General features: G+C 47.3%; 1 protein-coding gene across 1 annotated transcript in view; it reads left to right on the top strand.

The window, feature by feature from the left end:
• The window catches only part of MTMR3 (myotubularin related protein 3), a 42,593-nt gene that overhangs the window by 19,121 nt on the left and 85 nt on the right, over nucleotides 1-23,387 (top strand). The window contains 13 exon segments of the mRNA XM_010087366.1: nucleotides 3,904-4,109; nucleotides 4,558-4,689; nucleotides 6,611-6,722; nucleotides 7,857-8,052; nucleotides 9,649-9,834; nucleotides 11,194-11,364; nucleotides 13,434-13,579; nucleotides 14,281-15,691; nucleotides 18,112-18,222; nucleotides 18,751-18,839; nucleotides 20,924-20,950; nucleotides 23,314-23,385; nucleotide 23,387. The exon segment at nucleotide 23,387 is cut by the window's right edge and continues 85 nt beyond it. Of these exon segments, the coding sequence (XP_010085668.1) occupies nucleotides 3,904-4,109; nucleotides 4,558-4,689; nucleotides 6,611-6,722; nucleotides 7,857-8,052; nucleotides 9,649-9,834; nucleotides 11,194-11,364; nucleotides 13,434-13,579; nucleotides 14,281-15,691; nucleotides 18,112-18,222; nucleotides 18,751-18,839; nucleotides 20,924-20,950; nucleotides 23,314-23,385; nucleotide 23,387 (2,860 nt within the window).

Below are 23,387 nucleotides of genomic sequence, written 5' to 3'. Positions count from 1 at the left end.
TTTTAAGAATTCATCCAATAACTTGTCTCAGCTACTTCTGAACACTGGGACAGAGAGAGACCAGAGCCACAGACACTTGGCAACAAAACCCTCGTCTGTTCTCGTGAAGCGCTCGAGAGCTGGGACAGCTGAGCGGGCCGGATTCAGATGCAAGCTTCAAAAATGTTCAGTTGAGACTGGATTGGCAGGAGCGTTGCTGCTAGCTTAAGATCAGAATTCTAGAAAAATGTCACATCCAGCTTCTGCAGTTTTTCTGCGTTTGCCATGTTTGCAAATCCAGGCACAGATTGGCCTGTAACCTGGCTTCTGTAGCTGATCCGGTTTGGTACAGAAAATCAAGGTGAGGGAGAAGCCTTTTTGGATTTTGTGGAAAGAAGTGTAGAGGGGACTTCATACATTATATAAAGTGTCCTGAACTCATGAGAACCTGCTTGGCAATGAGCTGTGTTGAAGGTGTCTCTTTGTCTCGCCCGCTGCTGAAGGTGGTCACCCATGCGGGCAGCATTTGTGCCAGCCCGGGAAGCAAAGGTAACAGAAAATGACTTGCTGAATGACATTTGTGAACTGCAGCATTGATTTTTTTTCAGTTGCAAGAAGTAACACTATGGAGGGAGCGATTCAAGCCTTCATTAGTCCTCCCTGTTGCTCTAGTTACAAGGAGTTGGTGGATTTATTGTAGTATTCAAAAGGCTGCTTGAACGCGAGGCAGATTTCGCCTGTGCAGAGGTGTGCCGTACATCGTGCAGCTGCACAGAGCTTTACAAAGGCCTTTGCAGTTACCTAATGGGGACTTACTGTGGAGTTACTACAGGGAGGCTGCGTGCTGCCTTGTCTCTAAAGAGTTAGGAAATTTGCAGTGGAGGGCTTGCTTTCATTTATTTTTTTTTTAATCTTTTTTTGGTTACTGCGATCTGAGTGACACCCTCTTATCTCCAGCACTATCTCTAGGGACCTTGGAATCACACTTCAACTGCTTGTAATTTTTTCTTCTCTTGGCCAGTCTGGATGGAATGAGGGTGATTCCTCGGACCTCCAAGGTTACCCTTCGTAGAATTGTTTGATTTCTGCTGGTACATCTGAACAATTATGTATTTGTACAGGCTTAGGAGTGTTGGGGCTTCACAGCTATCAATGAACTCAACTGTTGGCCTAATGATTCTTTATTATTTGTGGTATAAATGGGAGGCAAGAACCTGGAGATGAAAATATAAATGTTTATGAACGCATGAAAATGATTCCGCAGGCAGGTAGTAATGAAATCTGGGAGAACATATGGAAAAATAAATGAGCTTATCCGAGCGTTCGAAATAGATTTCTTACATGTATAATGATATTTTATTTTCTTTTGTGATTTGTGCAAGCGTAGCAGGGAGCTAGGTGCCCTTTCAGTGATTGCTGTGTATTTTTTGCTGAACTAATTTGATGTCAGTAAAGCTGTTTCTGGAAGGCTATTCATTTCAGCAGAAATACATTTTCCTTCATACCAGGTGCCAGCCGACTGCCTGCAAGTGCCGTGGCATTCAGATTGCTTTTCCTTCGGTTCGGTGAATGCAGCGTGGCGGTTGTTTCCCCTCAGTCAAGGAATTTTATATGAAACGATTACAAAAGAGCCATGAAAAATACTTAAAATACCATATCACAACCTATTTTGTAATTGGAAGTTTTTGCAGCAAGGAGCCTTAGCCCGATGGATTGCTTTCGGAGGAGTAGCGCGAGGCAGGCGCTGCCGCCCACGGCCGTGGCCCGCGGTGGCTCTGCAGAGGTGGTGCTGCTCAGCACCCCCGCGGGCTTGACAGCCCTGACAGCGGGTTATAACCACCTTGTCACACCTCCGTAAACAGCTACTAGAGTGGTGAGAGGGGAAAAAAATTAAGATTTATGGGTTTGGGTGGGATTTCTTCCTGTTCAGGGCTGTCTGAGTCGACTGTTGAAAGATTCAGTTAACCCTTACCGTTCTGTGCAGTTTCCTCATTAGAAGGAGTATAACAGCTCGTGGTTGACATTAAGCTGAGACGGCCGGTTTGTTTGCAGGAAGACTCTGAAATCCTTTGCTGCATCGTAAGCAATAGGAGCTGTAACTGCCTGGGGTTCTGGTGGGACTCCTGAGCGAGAACAGCACTGCCTGGAGGCACCTTTGCTTAACGGGCTATACGTCTGCAGGCCCTTAAAATAGAGAAGAACAGTGTGCGGGTGAGTGGCAGGATATTTCAGAAGGGACACGAGGCAGGGAGTACGTATTTCTAGGTGTCCCATTCCTCAGCGTCCCTGACTCACCGTGTGGCCTGGAAGAAGCTGTGACCCTGCTCTGCTCTGCCCACTCCTACCGACAGCTGGGCTTCGGTCCTGCCACGCTGGGGTCCTCTGAATCCGGGATACTGCCAGCGAAGGTCAGGGAGAACGTTTTTAATGCCAGATAGAAACACTCAGTGAATGGGGAGTTACAGTGGGATGTGCCAGCGTGGAGGCAGTATGTGAAATTACAGTGATAATAGGTTTCAGTACTCTTTTTTTACAATAGATTGTAGGGAAGAGTTTTAAAATCTTTTTCAGAGCATGTTTGCAATGGATAGGTGGATTTTAATTATTTCAAATCTGCTCTTTATGTGTAGTACAAGAAGTTAGGTCAAACTTAAGAAAATAACTACCAACTCTTCAGACATCTTTAAAAAATTCTCTGATCTTTTTTTAAGTCGTTCCCCAGAAGATGATACCTGCATTCAAGTTAGGTCATTCTTCAGTTATCTCACGGACATTTTTTTATTGAGAGAGTCTTCTCTGTATTCCGTTTTCCAGTCCTCTGAAGTTTATCAGTAGACAGAGTGCTTGCAATTTAGATCACGTTTTAGAAGAAAAATCTTCTGTTAATAAGCAACAGTTCCTTTTTCAGTGCTGCTTAGGTGTCTGTAGCAACATCTAGTTGCTTGTGGACAGCCTGGCACCACGCTGGTGCTTACATGCAAGAACTGCTGTTGCTCCTCATCAGCTCCTGGATGCTCTTCTGCTAGAAGCGATCAGTGTTTGAGAGGCAGCGGGTGAAACACTTCCCAAAGAGGGTCAGGAGGAGGGATGGAGAAGACCCAGACACAGAGGAGAAGCTGAAAAGGGGATGGCAGAGCCACTCCTTTCCAGCAGCCGCTAATGCCAGACTTCAGAATGAGTAAGACTGCAGATGTTTAGTGTCCTGAGATGCGAAAGACTCTTTTCCTGTTAGCTAGCGAAACAATATCTAAAGCATAGTACCTTCTAGGTGTGGTTCTGCAGTGTTCAAGGACTGCCTGCTGTGAGTCACGGGTGATGCCTGGAAATGGAAACCACTGATGGACAGGAGTAAGGTTTGGGCGACCATTAGCCATATCAGACAGAGGGCGTGCCAAATTCAGCCAGTATTTCCTACCAAAATTGTAACATTCTTCAGGTTTAATTAGTGGTAGGTTTTGATTTTAAAAATCTCATCAATAAGTGAGTCTATGGTTTTACTCCTGGATTTAAAATTATGAGTTAAATGGAACTTTCCTGTTTACTCTGGTATTGCAGCAGTAGACCTGCCTACCCAGCAGGCGTTGAATGCCTCTTTAGTGCCTCATCTGCTGTTCCAAAATGTTCCCCAGCTTTCTCTGGCCAACAGGAAACAATATTGAGCAAGAAGATGCTTTATTTTCTCTTTCTGACCTCGGCTTTGACTTTTACCTTTCAGTGGCTGTGTGGTCGCAGTCAGCATTTTGAAGGGGAGCACGTGGAGTCCATTGCCACTGAATCACAGGCTGGGGATAACTGCTGAACGATAGGTCATGGACAGAAATTAAATTCCTGGAGTGCAGCTTGTAGTTTTTCATGCCCTCTATGATTTTCATCCCAATTCTTCAAGTTATGCACTGCTGTTCTTTTTATTCTTGTCTTTTTCAGGCACCAGAGCAATGGCGCGGTTATTTCCCGCTGTGGACAGCCCGAGGTCAGTTGGTGGGGCTGGAGGAATGCTGATGATGAACACCTTGTCCAGTCTGTAGCCAAAGCCTGTGCCTCAGATTCGAGGTCCAACAGTAACAAATTAATGAATGGAAATTGTTCCAGAGATTTCTCCAATGGAGGGGACCTCTCTGATGTGGAATTTGGTAAGTTTGTCACTGTTCCCTTCCTGTAAAGGGCAGAGCTTTATATAAAAGCATAATGTCTTGTATGTACTGTAACAGATTCAGTGCTTTGTAGGTTTAGACTAGATATTAGGAAGAAATGTTTTCCTGTGTCGGGGGTGAAGCAGTGGCCCAGGCTGGCCAGAGCAGCTGTGGGTGCCCCATCCCTGGAGGGGTTCAAGGCCAGGCTGGATGAGGCTTTGGGCAACCTGGGCTAGTGGGAGGGGTCCCTGCCCATGGCAGGGGGTGGCACTGGATGGGCTTTGAGGTCCCTTCCAACCTAAACCCTTCTGGGATTCGCTTTAATCAGGCATTCTGCCATTTCTGTCTGTGCAATGCATATGCACTGGGGGATGTGCGTAAACTGTTGTTGTAGACAGTGTCTGAAATATCTTTTAGTTACTCATCAGTAGCACATCCTCTTCCCCAGATTCCTCCATCTCTAATGCTTCAGGAGCAGAGAGTTTGGCAATACAGCCTCAGAAGCTTCTGATCTTAGACGCGCGATCTTACGCAGCAGCTGTGGCCAACAGAGCGAAGGGTGGAGGCTGTGAGTGCCCAGGTGAGCAGTGTTTCCTCTCAGTTTTCTATTAAGCTAATCAAAAGGATTTGCTCAAATATAATTACCCTGATACACGTCAGTACTGCATATTTAACAGGCTGCGTGGCTGCAAGTGCTCTTCGTTTATCTGAAAGTTCTGGATCTTTGCGGCTATCACCCAGCCCTTCAAAAGGACAGGTTTCGCTGTTAATTAAGTCTGGTTCTCAGAGCATAAAACCAGCTGGTAACAGTGTTCGGAGAATGCTGAACTGTGTGGAATATGCTGATCAGCTTTCCCCTGCTGAGTCAAATGTATGAACTGGAGTGAGACAAAGGTGTCCAGTGTGCTCATGTCTAAAAAAAACCTGAACAAACTTGTAAAAATCCCCTAGCTGCGGAGGATAATAATATTCTAGAATGGTTATGCAGAATACAACTTTTCAGTAATTTTTCTAGAGCTGAAACATTTTTCAGCATTTATTACCGTAACCCAAAGCAACAGAAATCCTGATTCATCTTGCATTTGTAATACATTTGCAATTATCCCTTTCTGTGTTCTTTGGCGTTTGTACGTTGTTGATATTATAAACAAGACCTTTTTTTATTGTCACTATTGGATATGAATACAGCCTGTTAAAATTCCATGGGTGAAGAGCCTAGAAAAAAATACCAGCCAGAAAACTATAGATAAGATAACAAAAGCTATTTTGACCATATATTCTTGTTTTGCTCTTTGCAGCAATAGCTCCACTTTGATATGTAGCCACCAGTAAGAAAAAGGGAATTTTCCATTTAACACCTCAACACTACTGAATAACTTATCAGAGAGTCAAATTTCAAACCAGAAAAGCAGAGTGTACAGGAAGTTTAATTTTCTTCCTGTATATTGGTTCTTGAATTCTTTGTAGAAAATTTCCGAACAGCTTGTCACCTTCAATAAATTTGACCTGCATTAAGTGCTTCCTTTTTGCTGAGAAGCTTCCTCCAGATATTGCCAAGTTTGCTCCATTCTCTCTGTATAAAATCTCTCATTTATGTCGTGCTTTATTTTATATATAACATAATACGGCAAAAAGACAAAAAATGCTTCAATTTTAAGAGACAACTGCATTTTCTTGGGCAAGGACTCAATAGCCCGTATTCTGAATCCTGATTACTTTTTTTTTTCTTGTAGAAAAGGTCATTTGCGCTATCAGGTCATCATTTTTGTGGAGGCAGAGGAAAACGAAATCCAGGAAAGACTATGGAATTAATATTTTTCTGCATCTTAGTCGCTCCCTCTGATGAGCAGACCCTGTCTGTATGGGTCCTGCCGCCCCGGTAGGGCAGGGTTGCTCAAGTACATCCCATAGCAACATCTGAAGGCAGGCGCAGTAATTCCATCTTCTGTTTTCCTGAGCTCAGAGCATTTCTTATGCGTGTGATGTTTGTTCCTCATAACAGAAGAACTCAGAATAAAGCAGTGAATGAAGAAACCTTTCAGCCTTTTTGAGTGGCTGGGAAAAGGAATCTGTAACTTGTATAAAAATATACATTCCGCTACCAAATTTAAGAACATCCATAAATGATCAGTTAAATATTGTTCATGCTTCACAGTCTCTTAGGATGTTTCAAAGTCTTTTTAAAAACATTCTGTAACCTTGAGCACCGCGATATCACTGTTCCCATGGGTTTGTACTCTGCTTTTTGTAATGCGAAGTGAAACACTGAAAAGAAATAAATACACAACCACTTTCCTGACTCTTTCCTGTTTTGCTTTGCTGTGCTGTAACGTCAGGAATACCTACTGAACTCCACATATTAGTTTTTCCTTACAGAATATTCATAAACACATTATTTTGTCTGCCCACAGCAACAGCGGTTTGCTTTTTATGAAAAAGCTTCTTTTAGAAGTTAAACTTAGTTTTTAGTTTCTTCCCTCTTTCTTGATCTTTCCCTCCAGAATATTATCCAAACTGTGAAGTAGTGTTCATGGGAATGGCAAACATTCATTCTATCCGGAAGAGCTTTCAGTCGCTGCGTTTGCTCTGCACACAGATGCCAGATCCAGGAAAGTAAGTGGATGTTCGGTGGGTTTTTGCCTTTGTTTACGTGTTTCTGCAGCTGCATTCTTTTGCAGCTGATTTGTAAACTGAAATTTGGTGGTTTTTCCCTTGGTGACTTTCCTGTGTAATAACGCTAAGCTGATTTTTTTTCATTTCCACGGAATTTAAGCTAAAGGAACTCATTGATTTATTATCAGTGAAGTGAATCTAGAAAATGAGATCTGGGATTATAAAGTACCCCGAGCATCGATACTGAAATGTCGTTACTTTCAGGCGGGCTTCTAGGTGCTGGCACTCAGGCTTACCTGCTGTTCCTGGATCTTCAATCTTCACACCTGGGCTCTCCTTCAGAAATTTCTAGTGGTGTTTCGTGTACTTCACGCATTTCTAGCGTCATTTCAGGAGACACATTTCACGGTGCTCTGGGATAACTGGCCTCTAATGGCCTGCCATCTCGGGAGCTCCTGAGGTTGGATCTTCACTGGGGCACTGTAGTTGGACCAGTCCAGTTTCCCCACCACTTCCCTGTTTCGAATTTGCTGCTGAGAGTCCTGGTTTCCGAGTAGATTCAGAATGGCCACCATTACTAAACTGGATACGTAGATCTTCACGGGGTGGAGATTCTTCAGATACCTACAGCACACCTTCTACAGCCGGGGAATAGTTGTGATACGGGAGATTTCAAAGGTGCCTCAGGTTCCACCCTTTCTGTCAGGGACATCTGGCAGAGCCCCAGCATATGCCAGCGATACTGGGACTGCTGGGGCGTCTGCATCCTCAGCTCGGAGGAACGGGGACAGCAGAGGCTGCTGGAAATAACGATTACCCAGTAGTGGCGGGTAGACCACTGCTTGTGGTGCCCGTTGCTGGGATGTGTTATGCTCTTGTCTGGGAAAATGTTATTTAAGCTTCTTGCAAGTCTTATGCAGCAAAGCACGTACCAGAGACTGGCTGTTCCTCAGGTGTCCTGCATGGCTTTGGTTCTTACAAATCCAGGAAAGCGTTAATGAGACATAAATGGAAAATTTTCAAGAATGACAATCACAGCTTGTTAAAATAGCAGCTTTGACTTGATAAGTTAAAAGATCCAAACCTGAAAGCATTTTAAAAGAACAAAAACTGTCTTCCCTTGTTTCCCTCTAGTTGGTTGTCAGCCCTGGAAAGTACCAAATGGCTGCAGCACTTATCAGTGCTTCTGAAATCTGCGCTCCTCGTAGTTCATGCCGTGGACCGAGACCAGCGACCAGTCTTGGTGCACTGCTCCGACGGCTGGGACCGAACGCCCCAGATAGTGGCGCTGGCCAAGCTGCTGCTAGATCCGTACTACAGGACCACAGAGGTTTGTAACCCATCTGTCCATGCATGAGGTGGTTCCCAAGGTGGATCCGTTCCCGAGGAAGTCTGTCTATAAATGAGATCAGTTTTTTTCACTAGAAAAGGCACTAAAGCTATCAGGAGTTTACCAACAGTAGTCTGCCGATACAGTTACACATAGGTGTAAATACAGTCTGTAATTGAAGAGCAGATTATATTTTCCCCCTTTGCTGTAGCTGCACAGTCTGTGTTTCCCCATAGTTAGCTGAGGACTGTGGAGTACAAAGCCCTACATTTTGCGGTTTCCATTACACCGTGGCAGTTTCTCAGCCAACTGTTGATACCAAGACTTTCTCTGCTCTATATTTCCCAACTGCATGTTTTTCACTTTTCCCATTTTCGTTATCCTCTGTCAGTTATATTTCTCTTGGTTTGTCAGTCTGAATTTTTTTTCCCCATCACTTCCCAGCGTTGTGTGACATGGGATGGCTGGGTTCCATCTGCCAGCCCACATGCAAGATGCCTTTGTTGTCTGGAACAGAAGCGTGTCTGAGCACTGTGCTATGCACTGACTGCTGCTGAAAGCCTCGGACACGTGAGGACCAGAAGCTTAAGCTGCAGCAATGCCTTTTGCAGGAAACTGTGGAAACTTCTCAGATCCTTTTTTACATAGCTTCTACAAGTCAGCATCCATCAGGTCAAAACATCCTGTTCTGGCATCGGCACAGAACCTCCTCCTCGTCCCTCCTCAGAGCGCTGTCATTCCTGTTCGAAGTGCAGAGTTCTTCTGTAGACACCCTTTGCCTTCCCTCTTGTCACCACCGCCTCAGAGGAAACCAGAAACTAGCTGTCTGTACCAGGATCAGGCATGTTCAGGAAAACGAGTCTTCAGCATTGTCACATTTCAAGCTTTTCAGCTATCAGCTGTTGGTTTTGCTCTGATTACAACCATTGGCATAAGCACGCTCTACGATTTTTCTTTCCACTGAGAACCAAAACCTTCCTGACCTGTGATGGGTTTTAGGTCGGATGCGGTGTTGCATTCAGATGCTCAGCTAGGCACTGTTCTGAAGTGTTCTTTGTCCTTTTCGATTGCATAAGAAATCATGTAACTCAACCTTTCCTCAGCCTCGTGACTGTGCTACAGTGGGTACATCCACCGGCAAGTGCTCTCTGAGCACGGCTGGCCTTTTGTGGATGGATTTTCTTTTATGACACAGATCTGCTCAGCATTTTCAAAGGAGAGCTTTAAAATTTCCTCTCCTGCCCCAACACTGGTTTCTATGATCCAGAGGGTTTTGGTCGAGGTGAATTTCCTGCCTGGCCAAGACAGGTCTCACCAGGATCTTCTGTGCCGGTCACTGAGGACGTACCCTGCCTTATTCCCTCTCCTGCTCACGTAGGCTTGGGAATTCATGTCTGTCCTAATTTCGTTGCGCAGCATTTCAGACGACAGGGGCATTAGGTAAAGCAGTAAAGATAAGTAATGAGGCCAGTGCTGGAGGGAAATGGGAGGGAGTGAGGACACGGTAATAAGGTGATTCCCGTGAGTCTCAGACTGTCTTTAAAAACTGAACAAAAGAAAAATAGGAACTTTTCATCTGTCCTCTCATTTCTGCAGGGTTTCCAGGTGCTAGTGGAGACGGAGTGGCTGGATTTTGGCCACAAGTTTGCAGATCGCTGTGGCCATGGTGAGAATTCGGATGACCTAAATGAGCGCTGCCCAGTGTTTTTACAGTGGCTGGACTGCGTCCATCAGCTCCAGAGGCAGTTCCCTTGCTCTTTCGAGTTTAACGAAGCATTCCTTGTGAGTTGTGGCTTGAGAGATTGCTGTTTTATAGACTGCTTCTAAACCCGTACCTGGTACTAACATACACCAGAGCCCTGAGGGGTTTCTGATTTCTCATCTGTCCGTGATACTCTGCAGCATGATAAAGGAAAGGGGAAAACTGCCCAGATACAGTAGACCTAAGTTCTTGTAGACTTCAAACCAAAGCAGGACCCTTGAGGGCTTCTTTAAACTTTAAAGAAATAAAAGATACGAATTTAATAGTCTCACCTAAGAGGTGCTGAAATAACTCTGCTATAATACATCCGAACAGCATGAAAAAAATCATAAAACTTGCCCCTACTTTGAGCTTGTTTTGAGTTGAAGGCTCGTCCTCTAAAAACAGCCTCCCCCTTACCTTTCCATTCAATTTTTCTGCTGAAAATGTGCAGGACATACGAGCTGTGTGTATTTGCTGCTGAAGTGGACAGCTCTCCTATTAGAAATTTGCTTGGATGGGTAAAATCAGTGCTCGAGGCCGGAAAGCAGGTCTCTGGGAAAGCGGCACTCCCTGACTGCAGGACTAGTAATCTGAAGAATAAAACTTTTTATGGAGTGTCTGATCCACTAAGAGATTTAAAGCGCATTCCTGTGATTGTGGTTGACTCGAATTACCACTTGCCAGCTCAGCCGTGTAACCGAGTCGAGTTTAGCTGGGTTGTGAAATGAGATACATCAGGTTATCGCTGGCTTCACAGCGCACGGCTAATCCCCAGGAGCTGTGGGTGGACGTACCCTTCGCCTTCTGGCCTTTTGAGAGTAAACCCCTTCATTTGTTAGAGCGTTGAAGTACTTGTCTTCATTTAAACGCCTGAATAATCCCATGGAAATCATTTATATGCTTGAAGTTAAGTTCATATTAAGCTGTTTTGTCAGTCTGGGCCCACAGCATGAATAGTGATCAGGATGTGTGTGCTGTGTGCTTTTATACCAACACACAGAAATTAACTTTTCCCCACCATTCCTTGCCTTTCTGTGCTGCGTGAATGTTTTGTAACAGGTATCACGATTCTCCTCTTTGCCTATCCTGCAGGATTATGAATTTGAATCAGCAAGACTTTTATACTTGATTTTGAACAAATATTTTGTCTTTATATTTTATTTTTTCCTGATTTTTTTTAGCGATGATTTTAAAAAATTCTGCTATGCTTGAGTTCTTTTGCGATTAGTTTGTACGGAGGTACACAAAAAATGCTGGTGTATGTGTATATCAGCCTTTAGGAGGGGGGTGTATCACCCTGGGAAAGGAAGATTTTTTGCTTCTTAAGCCTGAATGTTGATTCTCACATTAAGCTAATTCATTCTGCCATATGACAATATTTCTCTTGGTCTGCGCAGGTCAAATTGGTGCAGCACACCTACTCTTGCCTCTTTGGTACATTCCTGTGCAACAATGCGAAAGAGAGAGGAGAAAAACACACTCAGGAACGGACCTGTTCTGTCTGGTCTTTGCTGCGGGCAGCAAACAAAGCCTTCAAAAACCTGCTCTACTCCTCCCAATCCGAATCTGTAGGTATCCTTCATTCCCACCACGCGGGGAGAGTCCCTTCAGGGGCTCAGAGGCGTGTACCTTGAGAAAATGCCCGGGCTTGTGGCAGCGGGATGTGGTGGTGGCTTACCTGTCATCACAAACACAGTGTAGAGATGGGCATTGCCAAAAAAGCGTGCTCAGCTCTCCTCATCAACGTTTACCTTTGAATGCTCTGTCCAGTCTGACATTTGCAGTCTTGCATTGTTTGTTGGTATTTGAGGAATGTCAGATGCAACCTCAGAAATGTCTCTGTGCTGGAAATGCCTTTTCTGTAGCTAAATATTTTGCGTTATTTTTTGTAACAGAAAATATTCAGTGTTTGACAAACAGACCTTTCTAGAGAGCTAAGCTGTGCCAGGGGAGCATCATAAAACTGCATTCAAACCGAGACTCTGTCTGTATTAATCTTAAATCTAAACAGAAAAAGTAACTTGGATTATTTAATGTAGCTTTTTTTCTCTTAATACTTTCACGCTTTCGGTTTGGCTCTTCCATAGCAGTAGCTCCCTGAAGCTTCTGGGTCGGGACTGACAGTTACCTTTTGTGTATTTGACAAAAGGGCATGTCAGGCGTTGAGGGATGCGGTGTGGTGGACATGTGGACGAGCAGTCAGTCATCAAATGTCATCGTGATTAGGACAGCAGAGACTTTTTTGTAAATATTTAAACCCTTTTTGTTTAGAAAAGTATCAGATACCATAAACCTAACTGTGAGGACTGTGCAGTGGCTTTGCGTATGATAGATGTGGCTTTTAATTGCTCCTTAGAGTAAAATTAAACCCTGGCTTAGTAGGAGAGATAAAAAGATGAATTTTACATTCACATCAGCCCTCCAGAGCTGTCTGTCTCCCCTGGACGCCGGGCGTGCCGCCTGCGCTCACGGTCCAGATCCCATTTGTCACTGCGACAGGCAGTGCCCGAGAGCCCTTCGAGACTTTGCAACCTGCCGTTGTCATCGCAAGAGCGGATGTGATAGCTGAAAGCGGGAGACATTCCAGATAAATACAGCTTGTCGGGACTTCTAAAGCTATGGGTGCACCTGAGTTGTCCCTGACAATACAGCGGGTTTGCTCAGAGAGCAGTGGGGACAGGCAGCCGCTGTGTCCTTGGGCTGCCCTTGCCTGCCACATCCCGCAGCATCGCCGCAGCCTCGGGGCCTTGGCCTCTGTGCTCGGTAAATACCCCGCTGCAGTGTCCTGAGCTCATTAGGATAATTGGACAGTATGTGGGAATTTAGGTGATTTCCTGTCTCGTATTCATCTTTTTGTGGTTTTATTTCAGTGTTTAAAAGGTGTCTCTGCCATGTAGCCACTCCTGCTACAAAACCATAGTTGTTTAGAGCAGCACCCACCAAATGGAGCCACCCCGCAGCCCTCCCGTTGCTCACCAGGAGCGAAAGCTGGCTGTTTGTCTGCCATCGCCTGCTTTTCCACAAGAACACTGCCTGGAAAAACAGGGGAATTGATGGGGTGACCCAGGGAGTTTTTAAACGGAAACGGAAAGGATATTCCACAGTCAGGGAATCTCTTCTGAGAGCGAGCTGCCTCTTCAGCAAAGTATTTCTGCGTGTACTTAATTTTTAACATCTGAGTGCTTCCATTAAAGACAGGGTTGGCTTTGATGGATTGAAGCCTGCAGAAGGAGGTCGTTAGTTCAGCTCTCATCTGGCACGGTGCAATACAGAGTACGAGGAAATCTCGGCGCTAACAATGGGCCACTGAATTCCTCAGCAGTTTAAATTGCTCAGAAGCATTACTGAGGTGTAGATTCACACAGAGGACATTGCCGTAATTCATTCAGGAGAAGCTGAAAGCCAGCATTGTTATGCCTCAGCCTCCTTTTCTGAAAGAAAAGATAATTATATATCCAGGCGTAGCTGATTAAAAATGCACAGCGCTCACTAGCCTTCGGAGTTATCTAGAGATCCAGCAAAGCCTCCCGGCTGCAGACGTGAATACTAAACGACCACAATCAGCTCTGAACCCCTCTCTGCATTCGGGGGGCCAGCAGCTGACCGTTTCTGACCCTGGGGTGTTCTCCCCTCTCAGGTGCTGTATCCAGTGTGCCATGTGCGGAACTTAATGCTCTGGAGTGCTGTTTACCTGCCCTGCTCGTCCCCCTCGACGCCCGCCGATGACACCTGTGCCCCCTACCCTGTGCCAGGCTCTAGCCCTGAAGATCAGCCTCTGGGCAGGTGAGCCTAGAGCCCAGAAATCCCGTCCTGTAAAGTAAGATCAACAGAGAATATTGTGGGATATAAGGAGGAGGATGCTGGTGGGGGGAGGGAAGTCTTTTTTCACAGGCTTATTTGTGGGACTGTTTGACCTGCCCAATCATGATTTCAGTTTTGAAAGCTGTTACGTTTCAGAGGTGATGGCGTAACGCAGATTAGCAAATGGAATTAAGCTCTGGGTATTGCATGGCCTCATAGGATTCCCGATATCCTTGTGGGATATAAGCTTTCATGGAATCATTACCACTTTCATGTGGTTGTCTTGAATTTGAGTTCTTTTTCTGTGTTGCATAACTTTTTTTTTTTTTTTGCTTTTTTTGTACACTGATTCTGAGCACATGTTAATGAGGAGGTGTGACCAGACTGGAAGCATTTGTGCTTGGTGGGAGAGAAATTATTCTGGGAATGTTTGAAGTCTGATTGAACATATTTTCCTGATGGCAAACAAAGAAAGTACTGAAGCAGCTCTGTGCTACAGATGGTCAAAATGTGCTCCTGGATGATAGTTGACAGAAGTTCATTAGTTAGCAGATTGTTATTGTCCTAATTGCAGGGGGGGGAGGGGGTTTAAACCATGGTAGCTAAATGCTTGGAAAAAAAAAAAAAAAAAAAAGAAAAAAAAATCCCCTGACTTTGGATTCTGATTATTTGTACCTTTATAGGTTACCAAAGACAAGATCATTTGACAATCTGACAACAGCCTGTGATAGCAGCGTGCCTACAACCAATCGCCGTAGTAGCGACCCCAGCCTCAACGAAAAGTGGCAGGAGCACCGTCGGTCCCTGGAGCTGAGCAGCCTCGGTAACCCTGGGGAGGATCCGTTTGATGGCGAGAGCCTGAGTAAACAGGGCAGGGCTCTCGTCGGAGCAGAACTTTCTGTTGCAGCTGGTGTGGCAGAGGGACAGATGGAGAACATTTTGCAAGAGGCCACTAAGGATGATGTTGGTCTGGAAGAGCACTTAAGGGGTAGCCTGGAGACAGTAGGTAAAGGGGATGAGCTTGCCCTGGAGAAGAGAGCTGAAAATCTGCGTGGGTATGGCAGTGACGGCTGCGGAAAGGCTGAAGTGGATAAAGGTATTGCGGTGAACAATCCAGCATCCAACCCACATCCAGTTTCACAAGGTCCTTCTGAGCTTAAAGGACACCAGGACGAGCGTGCTGATCCCAGTAACGCTCTCCAGAAGTTACCTCAGGTGAAAGGACTGCAGGCTGTTCCTTTGGAGGGCTTTGCACATAGAGATGCTCAAACGAACGCAGAGGAAGGTGTTGGCAAACCTGAAGGAGAAGCAGAGAGCCTGTACAACGCCACGCAGGCCAGCCTTCCGTTACCTCTTACGGTCCCACACGAGGCAAGAACATCCAACATTGAAAGTTCTACGGAAACCCTAACGGAGAACGAAGCAAAGCAAGAGCTCGTTCCGAAGGGCCCTTGCCGGAGACCTCACCTGATGGACAACAGTGCTGATGAACTTTCTCGAACAATTGCAAATAGGCCAGAGGGGGAGAGCATGCTAGAACTGCAAAAACTGGGAACAAAAGTACATAGGACTTCTGGTAGCAGCAGCACACGCCTCCCGATGCCTTCCCCTTGTGCCTTGCCTTTAGCTGAATGTAAAGATGAGATTGTGTGTAACGGAGAGCTGGAGCCCGAGAACAAGATGACGGAGAAGCCGGCAGAGTTCAGCATCGCCCAGAAATACCACGTGGCAAACGGACACTGTGTGAACGGAGAGGATGGCAGGATCAAAGCCTCGCTGAGCCGGCAGGTCTCCGCAGCTAGCTGCAGTTCTGCGCAGCTTCACTTGAGGAACTTGCACCAAAAATGGATGTTTAGCCACCTTGGTAAGCAGCAGGCAGCCAGCAGCCCTGACCAGCCCGCCCGGAGTCACCTGGACGATGACGGGATGCCCGTCTACACCGACGTTATCCAGCAGCGCCTGCGCCAGATCGAAACTGGCCATCAGCAAGAAGTGGAGACCTTGAAGAAGCAAGTGCAAGAGTTGAAGAGCCGGTTGGAGAGCCAGTTCCTGAACAGCTCCTTACGTCTGAACGGTGATTATGGAGACGAAGTGGTAAGTGCCGTGGTAGCTGGGCAGCTGCTGGGAACGGTGGGCGAGTTGGTCAAGTTCTGGATCTCAGTGTGGTGTCAGCTCTTGGTTTGTTGGTCAGGCAGTGATTTTTTTCGCCATACAAGCTTTTATACAACTCCTAAGGTCATTCTGAAGAGGGCAAACAACTGAGTACACGGCAAATGGCAATTCACGATGACTGGTGTTTTCACTGTATTTCAGCTTGATCGTGGATGCAGCAAAGGTTTATTTCAAGGTGGGGGTTTCACAGCGTACTTTGAAACACCTGGACATCCTCAGACACCCACATTGGCCTTATTCCAAAAAACATTTAATTTACCTTCATTTTCACATACAGGCAAAGATACTAAGGATGTGAATGTGTCATTTATTGGGACAGGAGCGTAGGACTGATCAGGGTAAGGAAGCTGCAGCAGTGGCTGCTCTCTTAGCTCAGAACCCTGAAGTTCACGCCATCCCCGTGTCAGATGGCTGGCCTGCTCCAAGCTCATTAATGGGAATAAATTAAGAGCTTTTGTCACAGCCTTATGTCAGTGAGGGCTTTTTCTCAACAAATAAAGAATTTTAAGGGAGCTTTTAAACTGTTTGTGCTCTTACTTGGAAGTGTTTAAAGTCATAGAAGTAGAGACTTAAATTTGAGACACAACTCACATTCAGTAGGCTGATTTCCGTGGGGATTAAATGATCTGTGTAGTTGTGATTGCAAAAGAAATGTTAAAATCAGGAACGATATATGTCATTCTGAGGTCAAGATCTCAATAGCTGGCAAGCTTTCTGTCTCGATTTGGGTGAATTTTTAGGTTGCTTCTCCCCTACCTGGTTTTTTTTCCTAATTTCTTCTCCTCTTTTGACAAATAATAATAAGAAGTCAAAAGAAATGGAGTCACTGGCCTTTTGCTTGAATGTCACGTGGATTCAGAGCACAAGCAGGAGTCCTGCTCTGTGGACACCTTCGAGCACACGGCAGCTCTGCAGATTGATGCAAAACGGTTTTTCAAAAGCCCAATATTAGAGTTAAATAAAATAAAATAAATGAAGAGGGGAGAGCTGCTTGGGGAAGCAGGCAGGCAGGGGAGGAGGAAAAGGACGTGAAGGGGAAGGTGAGGAGATGCAGAATCCCTGAAACAGAGTTTATATCTTCTGTGGGTTTGAACATGGGCAGAGTAACTCCTGAGGCTCACATAACACTTATCAAAATTTCCCTTTTGCTACGTGCACAATGTAATGTGTGTTATATGCCTGCAAAATTAAAAAAAAAAAAAAAAGAGGTTTCCAACTTCTGTTTATTTAATTTAATATGGTTTAGAAGTGGCAGAGGTGCTGGATAGTCCCAGGTACGTCTCTTGTGAAAAATACTCGGAGCCTCCTTGGCTGCTCACACTGGAGATAACTGGAGTTGTGACTGGAGCGCTCCTTTGGGGCGTCCCTTCCAGCTCGGCGTCATTTCAGTCGGGTGTGGCTGCTGTCACTGGCAAAATCTGGGGTTCCTTGGGGAATTCCTTGGGGAATGAGTTAGCTGTAGTTAAGTGTATTCCCATTTTTTAAGGGCCTTCACAACACTGCAGCGTAGGGCTGGGGGTGAGAGCGCGCTGTCCTCTCAAAAATTCACCATTTGTAGGAATCTGATCTCTACTTTTTATTTGTGCCTCAGCTTAGGAGAAACAGGTTTTCTTCTGGAGCTCCAGAGGTGCCCATTCCTCGGGCACAAACAGACATTAACTCAAGATTCCTTGCTCTTTTTAATGAGTGTTAAGTCAGTTAAAATACACCTCTACCTGGCTAGGCTGTATTAAGGAAGCATTATTCCCAAAAAACTGCCTATGGAATATACACGGCTCACATTCTGAGTTTCCCATCTGTGATCTCGCCGGTAGTTTCCAGAATTTTTTGCCGACAAAAGTATATATGTATTACTCATATTGGTTTTGAAAGCGAAACAACCTTGGGAAGGAGATGTGACTGTGAAATCGGAGCCACAGAGAGCAGCTTTTTTTGGTTAATCACCCAAAGTGTTGCCAGAACTCTGTGCTACCACCACAGAAACCAGATTTCAAATCCATCCGACGTCACAGCATCCTGTCAATATCAGACGGTCAAAAACTGACCTGTTCGGAGTTTTTTTTTACTTGGGTTTTTTTTTCTTTTCTTTCAATTCACCACTGCACAAATGGCTTCAACGTGTGGCATTTCCAGTCCCCTTCCAAAAAGTCCTCTTGCCGTTGCTGCCACGCGTGCCCTGTAGGCAGGTGGCTGGTTGTGACACTCGTCCTCCTGGTGCAGACACAATCTGCTCTTTCCTAGCGGGAGGTGCCCTTCTCACACCTCCCCACCGCTGCCCAGTTTATTTGTGTGGAAGTAGGACTGTGGGAAGGTTCTGTTCAGCTGTGTTTGTTTGCCAACAGACTTCTATACCCGACTCGGAAAGCAATCTGGATCAGAACTGCTTGTCTCGCTGCAGCACAGAGATTTTCTCTGAAGCCAGCTGGGAGCAGGTGGATAAACAGGACACAGAGGTACAGACTAAATCCCTGTCAATCGCTCGTTCTTCCAGCAGGAGGGATAGCCAGCATTCAAATTATCTTCCAGCCTTCGGGCACGTCCCACTTCTTGTGAACTCTCTTCCTTGCATTTCGCTTGTCTCTCGTACTTTAAATGCCGGTACCTGTGCCTATGAGCCCTCTGCTGCCTGCGCCTGCGCCCCCGCCTGTGAGCCGCTGTGGCAGGGACACTTAGCTGAAGGAGCCTCAGGTGGACACGTGCTTGGTGAATGTTCTTGGCCTGGGTACTTTTAAAGCACAGAAAAAAAGCAGGGAATTGGACTTCATGATTTGATTTCTATCTGAGGGGAATTCAGTGTATCTGCTCTCAAGGGGAAGGTTTCTGTCGTCTGTCTTCAGTTGTTGCAAACACTGAATTTGTGCTCTTAAAATACAAACACTTCCCTCCTGGTGCTTTGCTTTGAATTTGTGAGCGCAAATAAGATGGCTTTGTTCCCAGTGAGTTATCCTCTTCCTGATGAGTTTGTCTTTTCCTTCCCGCAGGTGACGCGATGGCTCCCAGACCACCTGGCTGCCCACTGCTACGGCTGCGACAGCACGTTCTGGCTGGCCAGCAGGAAGCACCACTGCAGGTAACTGGGCTCCAGCAGAGCACAGGGCGGAGGGAGGCACAGCCACGCCTGGGACTCTTCCCTCTCTGCTTAAAGCAGGAAAGGGTTTTCTTTTGAGGTGGAGTTCCCTTCTCAAGGGTGGATGTCAGAGCAGAGTTTTAGAGTAGGACTGTGCACCCCTGCAGGAACAGAGCTTTGGGAGAACAGAACAGTTTCCCCCCTTCAGCTCCAGGTCATGCACAGTTGATATTGAAAAAGCCCGATCTGGTATCTGCTCCACCCCAGCCTGAGCAGGTCCTGCCTGTTTGTCTCAAGCTGGATGTGGAGGCAGCTGGCTGTTAGCTTTTTAAGAAGGTGTAAATAATAAAAAAATACTGGTTTGTCATCTCAGCACTCGGTAATTCAATACTGCAAAAATACGAATAGCATCTTCTTCCCGATATGGGTTGTAAACCTGCTCCTTTCCTCTGTAGCCATTCTTCCCTTTCATTAAATTGCTCTCCTAAGAGAAGCTGCAAAGGACACCAATGCAAAATAAAAGTTTTCGGGATTATTCTTTCCCAAACGTATTGCCAGCAGAGGCTCAGTGAAGAGCAGGTGGCAGAGGCCTTTCGATTAGATCGTGCTCTCGTTAGAGAGAGAATCTCACTCAGATTTCCAAGTTCTGTTTCAAATAAATTCCTCTTCCCTATTTCTGGACATAGAAAACTATTACAAGACCCATAATTGAAATAAATGGCGCTTACCGCATTTTGATGCTTCATTGCTTTTTGCAGTTGGAGACATTATAAACATTTTTCTTGGTTTGTGTCCATTTTATATTTTTCTCCATTTAGTCTTTTTGGAAAGATAAACAAACCCAGGGAAGAATGAAAAGAAGTTGAATGGTTTGGATTTTTTTTTCATGTCCGCTGTTTTTTGCACAAATTTGTATGGTTTAATTCAGATGAAAAATATAATTACTGAGCACACAGTACTACACATCTGAAGGGTTTTAGAAGAGTAAAATTGTGTTTTTCCTTCTCCTGGTGGCACCCGTTGGGAAGTGTCCCCATTCAGCACTGTCACCCTGCCTCCCTGTGTCCCTGCCCTGCCTGACATGTGCCATCTCCATCCCAGTTTCCCAGCCTGGGCTCTGAAGAGCTCCTGGCGCACGGATACACCCAGGACCCCCCTGCACCAGGAGGGGTTAAAACTGAGTTGGGGTTTCAAGTCTGGTTGCAAATTTCTCTTGAGTGTCTTTGTTTCCTCAGCGTTCAGATGTCTGAGCTGGGCTGCCCAGGCTGTCCCCGCGAGCACGGGTGGGTTATGGCAGAGACCAGTGAGGGATGGCAACCAGCAAGAAACCCAAACATAGAATCACAGAATCATAGAATCCCAGAAGGGTTTGGGTGGGAAGGGACCTTAAAGCCCACCCAGTGCCACCCCCTGCCATGGACAGGGACACCTCCCACTAGCCCAGGTTGCCCAAAGCCTCATCCAGCCTGGCCTTGAACCCCTCCAGGGAGGGGGCATCCACAGCTTCTCTGGGCACCCTGGGCCACTGCCTCACCGCCCGCACAGGAAAACATTTCTTCCCCAGATCTCATCTCCATCTCTCCTCTTTCAGCTTAAACCCGTTCCCCTCGTCCTGTCCCTGCACCCCCTGATCCAGAGCCCCCCCATCTCTCCTGTAGCCCCCTTTCAGCACTGGGAGGTGCTGGAAGGTCTCCCCGGAGCCTTCTCTTCTCCAGGCTGCACACCCCCAGCTCTCTCAGCCTGGCCTCATAGGGGAGGTGCTCCAGCCCTGTGACCAATTTCATGGCTCCTCTGGACTCTCTCCAACAGGTCCAGGTCTTTTTCATGCTGGGGGCCCCAGAGCTGAGCACAGCACTGCAGGTGGGGTCTCACGAGAGCAGAGTACAAGGGGAGAAACCCCTCCTTCGACACCTCCCTAGCCTACATTTCCAAAGACCTCAGTGATCAGTGGCAGGCTGCTCCACACCTTACCCGACAGTGAAAATGAGTTTAAGGCCTGGAGCAGGACAGAGATCGGCAGCTTCCTCCGCGGCCGCTGTTTGCTGCCTGTGCTCGTTCCCCGCTGAGCTCTCTCTCTGTCCTTGCAGGGACAGTGACCGTGTTGATCAGATCTGGTGAGCATCTGCAACAGCTCTGTCTGTTGTCTGTCTGCCGTTTCTTGGTAACTTCTCCCCACTAACCCCGTCTGTTCCCCCCTGTGTTTTTCACTGGCCTGGAGATCACCAGGAATGAGCTGTGGGTGGCGAGCACGGTGTGGAGATGGGCACACGCAGCCTCTCCTCTCGCAGAGGGCGTTTAGGTCTCGCCTTTCGGCAGCTTCAACCGGGATGTGGGTCACACTAACGCTCCCCAGCAGTGATCGTGTGTTTGAGTAACAGAGAATGCTTCACGTCTAACCGAGAGGGGCCTGGCCTTCCAGTTCAGCCAGTACGCGTTTATTATTTTTGATCCTTTCCCTTTTTTGCCTTATTTTTGGGAGAGGTTATCAAACAATTCTGATATTGCTGTGCAGCGTGCTGACAACAAACCTGCCGCTTCTTTTAGAACAACTGAAAATGCTGCGGCAGTAACAGCTCATGCAGAGCTGGTGGAGGGGTAGTATCCCAAAACCATCCCCGACTGAGTAGGAAGAGGAGGGGTCGGTAGCGTGATTTTGAGCCACCCTTCCTCCGAGGAGCAGGATCGCTTTTCCAGCATGTTTTTAATGGCTCTTTTTAATCTCTCAAGCCAAGCAGAGGACCACCAGCATAGACAGAATGAGTTGTTCGGAGCTTTCCAAAGCTCGGGGGAGACCAGTTGCAGCACACAATTATCTATCACAGACGGATAAACCAACAAAAAACCCCCAAGCATATGTTAGGAAGCTGGTTTGCTCCAACAAACAGATACTTGTTTTAATCCCTCTGGTCCTTTTTTGACCTCATCCATCAACAGCGAGCTTCTGCTGCACCATCGCTCTTTGAGCAGAGACGCGGGCTGTCGGAGCTGCTGTTCCGCAGGGTGTTGCTGTACAACGCCTCGCGGGGCTGCTTCCACTCCTGCTGGTTTTTCTGGTCGTAATTTCTACCGGGGTCCTTCAGACGACTTCAAAACCGCAGCAGAAAGGCCGGCCGTTGTCAGCCGCCCGGTGCGGGGGTTACAGCTCGGAGAGCAGGAGCCGCTACACGGAGCTGAGAAAATGAGCCCATTGAAGTGAGAAATGGGATTTCTCCGCTGGCTCTTCCCCGTCAGTGGCCAGCATCTGGAAATCTTGTCTCCTGGCAGTGAAGGATTAGCCAAAGCTGCTGGGTGTGGGCAGAATTCTCTGTCAGCCTCTCGGCAGCAGGGAATTTTTTCTAGCGCAGAACAATAATGGCACAAAATCCCGATGCCAAAGAGTAGATGAGAAGGGCATCGGGCACTGAGGGGAATTGCAAAACGCAGGTCCCTGGGGCGCTGCAAGTCCTCGTAAGAATGGATGAGTTAGGAGGACGGGGCGCAGCAGGCTAGCTGAGCAGCAGTGGGTTTCGAGGGGGGCTGCGAGCAAAGGAGAAGGTAATTCTTTTCAAGGTTTGGATGTGATCCCTGCCTCCCGTGAGGTGCATGCGCCGGCGTGCCTCCCCCCGCTGACTCCCCTGCGCGGCGCTGCTGGCGGTTCCGAGCATGCCGTGCCTGGCCGCCCCCCCCCGGCCTTCCCCGCTGGCTCCGTTCACTTCCCGCAGAAGTGGGGGACTGCCGGGAACCGCGGAAGGGACCGCGCTGGTGGGGCAGTGGGAGGATTGCACCAGCCCAAACTGCTTTTCATTTTTTTTCATCTGTCCTATGCTTAAACCCTCCAGCAGCGCACTTGAAAGAACCAGAAGGCAGTGTCTCTGTGCTGGTACTTTGCAGCACACGCTTTCGGAAGAGTAAAGGAGCAGAGGGAGGCTCTTGCCCCCTCCCAGGACTGCGGTGTCCGGTCTGTCCCTAACATGGGGCTGGATTGGTGACGTGAGCGGGGCCAGCACACTGCGCTGCGCCCGTCTTGAGGGAGCAGGGCCCCTTGTCCCCTCCCATAGCCCCTCTCCCAGCCGTGTGCCCCCGAGGTAGCAGTGATGGTGACAGCACCGTGCCCAAGCTCCTCGGCAGGACATGGGGAGAGCTCACCCCTGGGTCACGGAGGGGTGGGTGCCCTCCAGCGTGACACGGGGCAGCGTGGTACGAAGAGCTGTCACCGCAGGGACATTTAATGAGCTGGAGTTGTGGCCTGCAGCTTGCTTTGTGCTCCTTCCTGGTGTCCGTTCCCAAGAGCTCAGCTTCAGGGTGCGGCTGTTGGAGGGCAGGGTGCAGCTGTTGGAGGGATGTCTCTGCTCGCACCCGGTACTTGGGGAGGAGCCGCTGCTGTCCCCAGGGCTGTCCCCATCACAACACTGCGACAGTGGCATTGCAGAACTGGGGTGACTGTGTCAAACTGCTTCTAATCTTTTCTTTTCCATTTCTCCTCTGTTCCCGATGCAAGGAATTGTGGAAATGTGTTCTGCTCCAGCTGCTGTAACCAGAAGGTGCCCGTTCCCAGCCAGCAGCTCTTTGAAC

Source organism: Pterocles gutturalis, unplaced genomic scaffold, assembly GCF_000699245.1.
Source record: "Pterocles gutturalis isolate BGI_N339 unplaced genomic scaffold, ASM69924v1 scaffold7151, whole genome shotgun sequence".
Taxonomy (NCBI): Eukaryota; Metazoa; Chordata; class Aves; order Pterocliformes; family Pteroclidae; genus Pterocles; species Pterocles gutturalis.
Note: the sequence above shows the minus strand (reverse complement) of the source record. Positions and strands in the feature narration are given on the sequence as shown.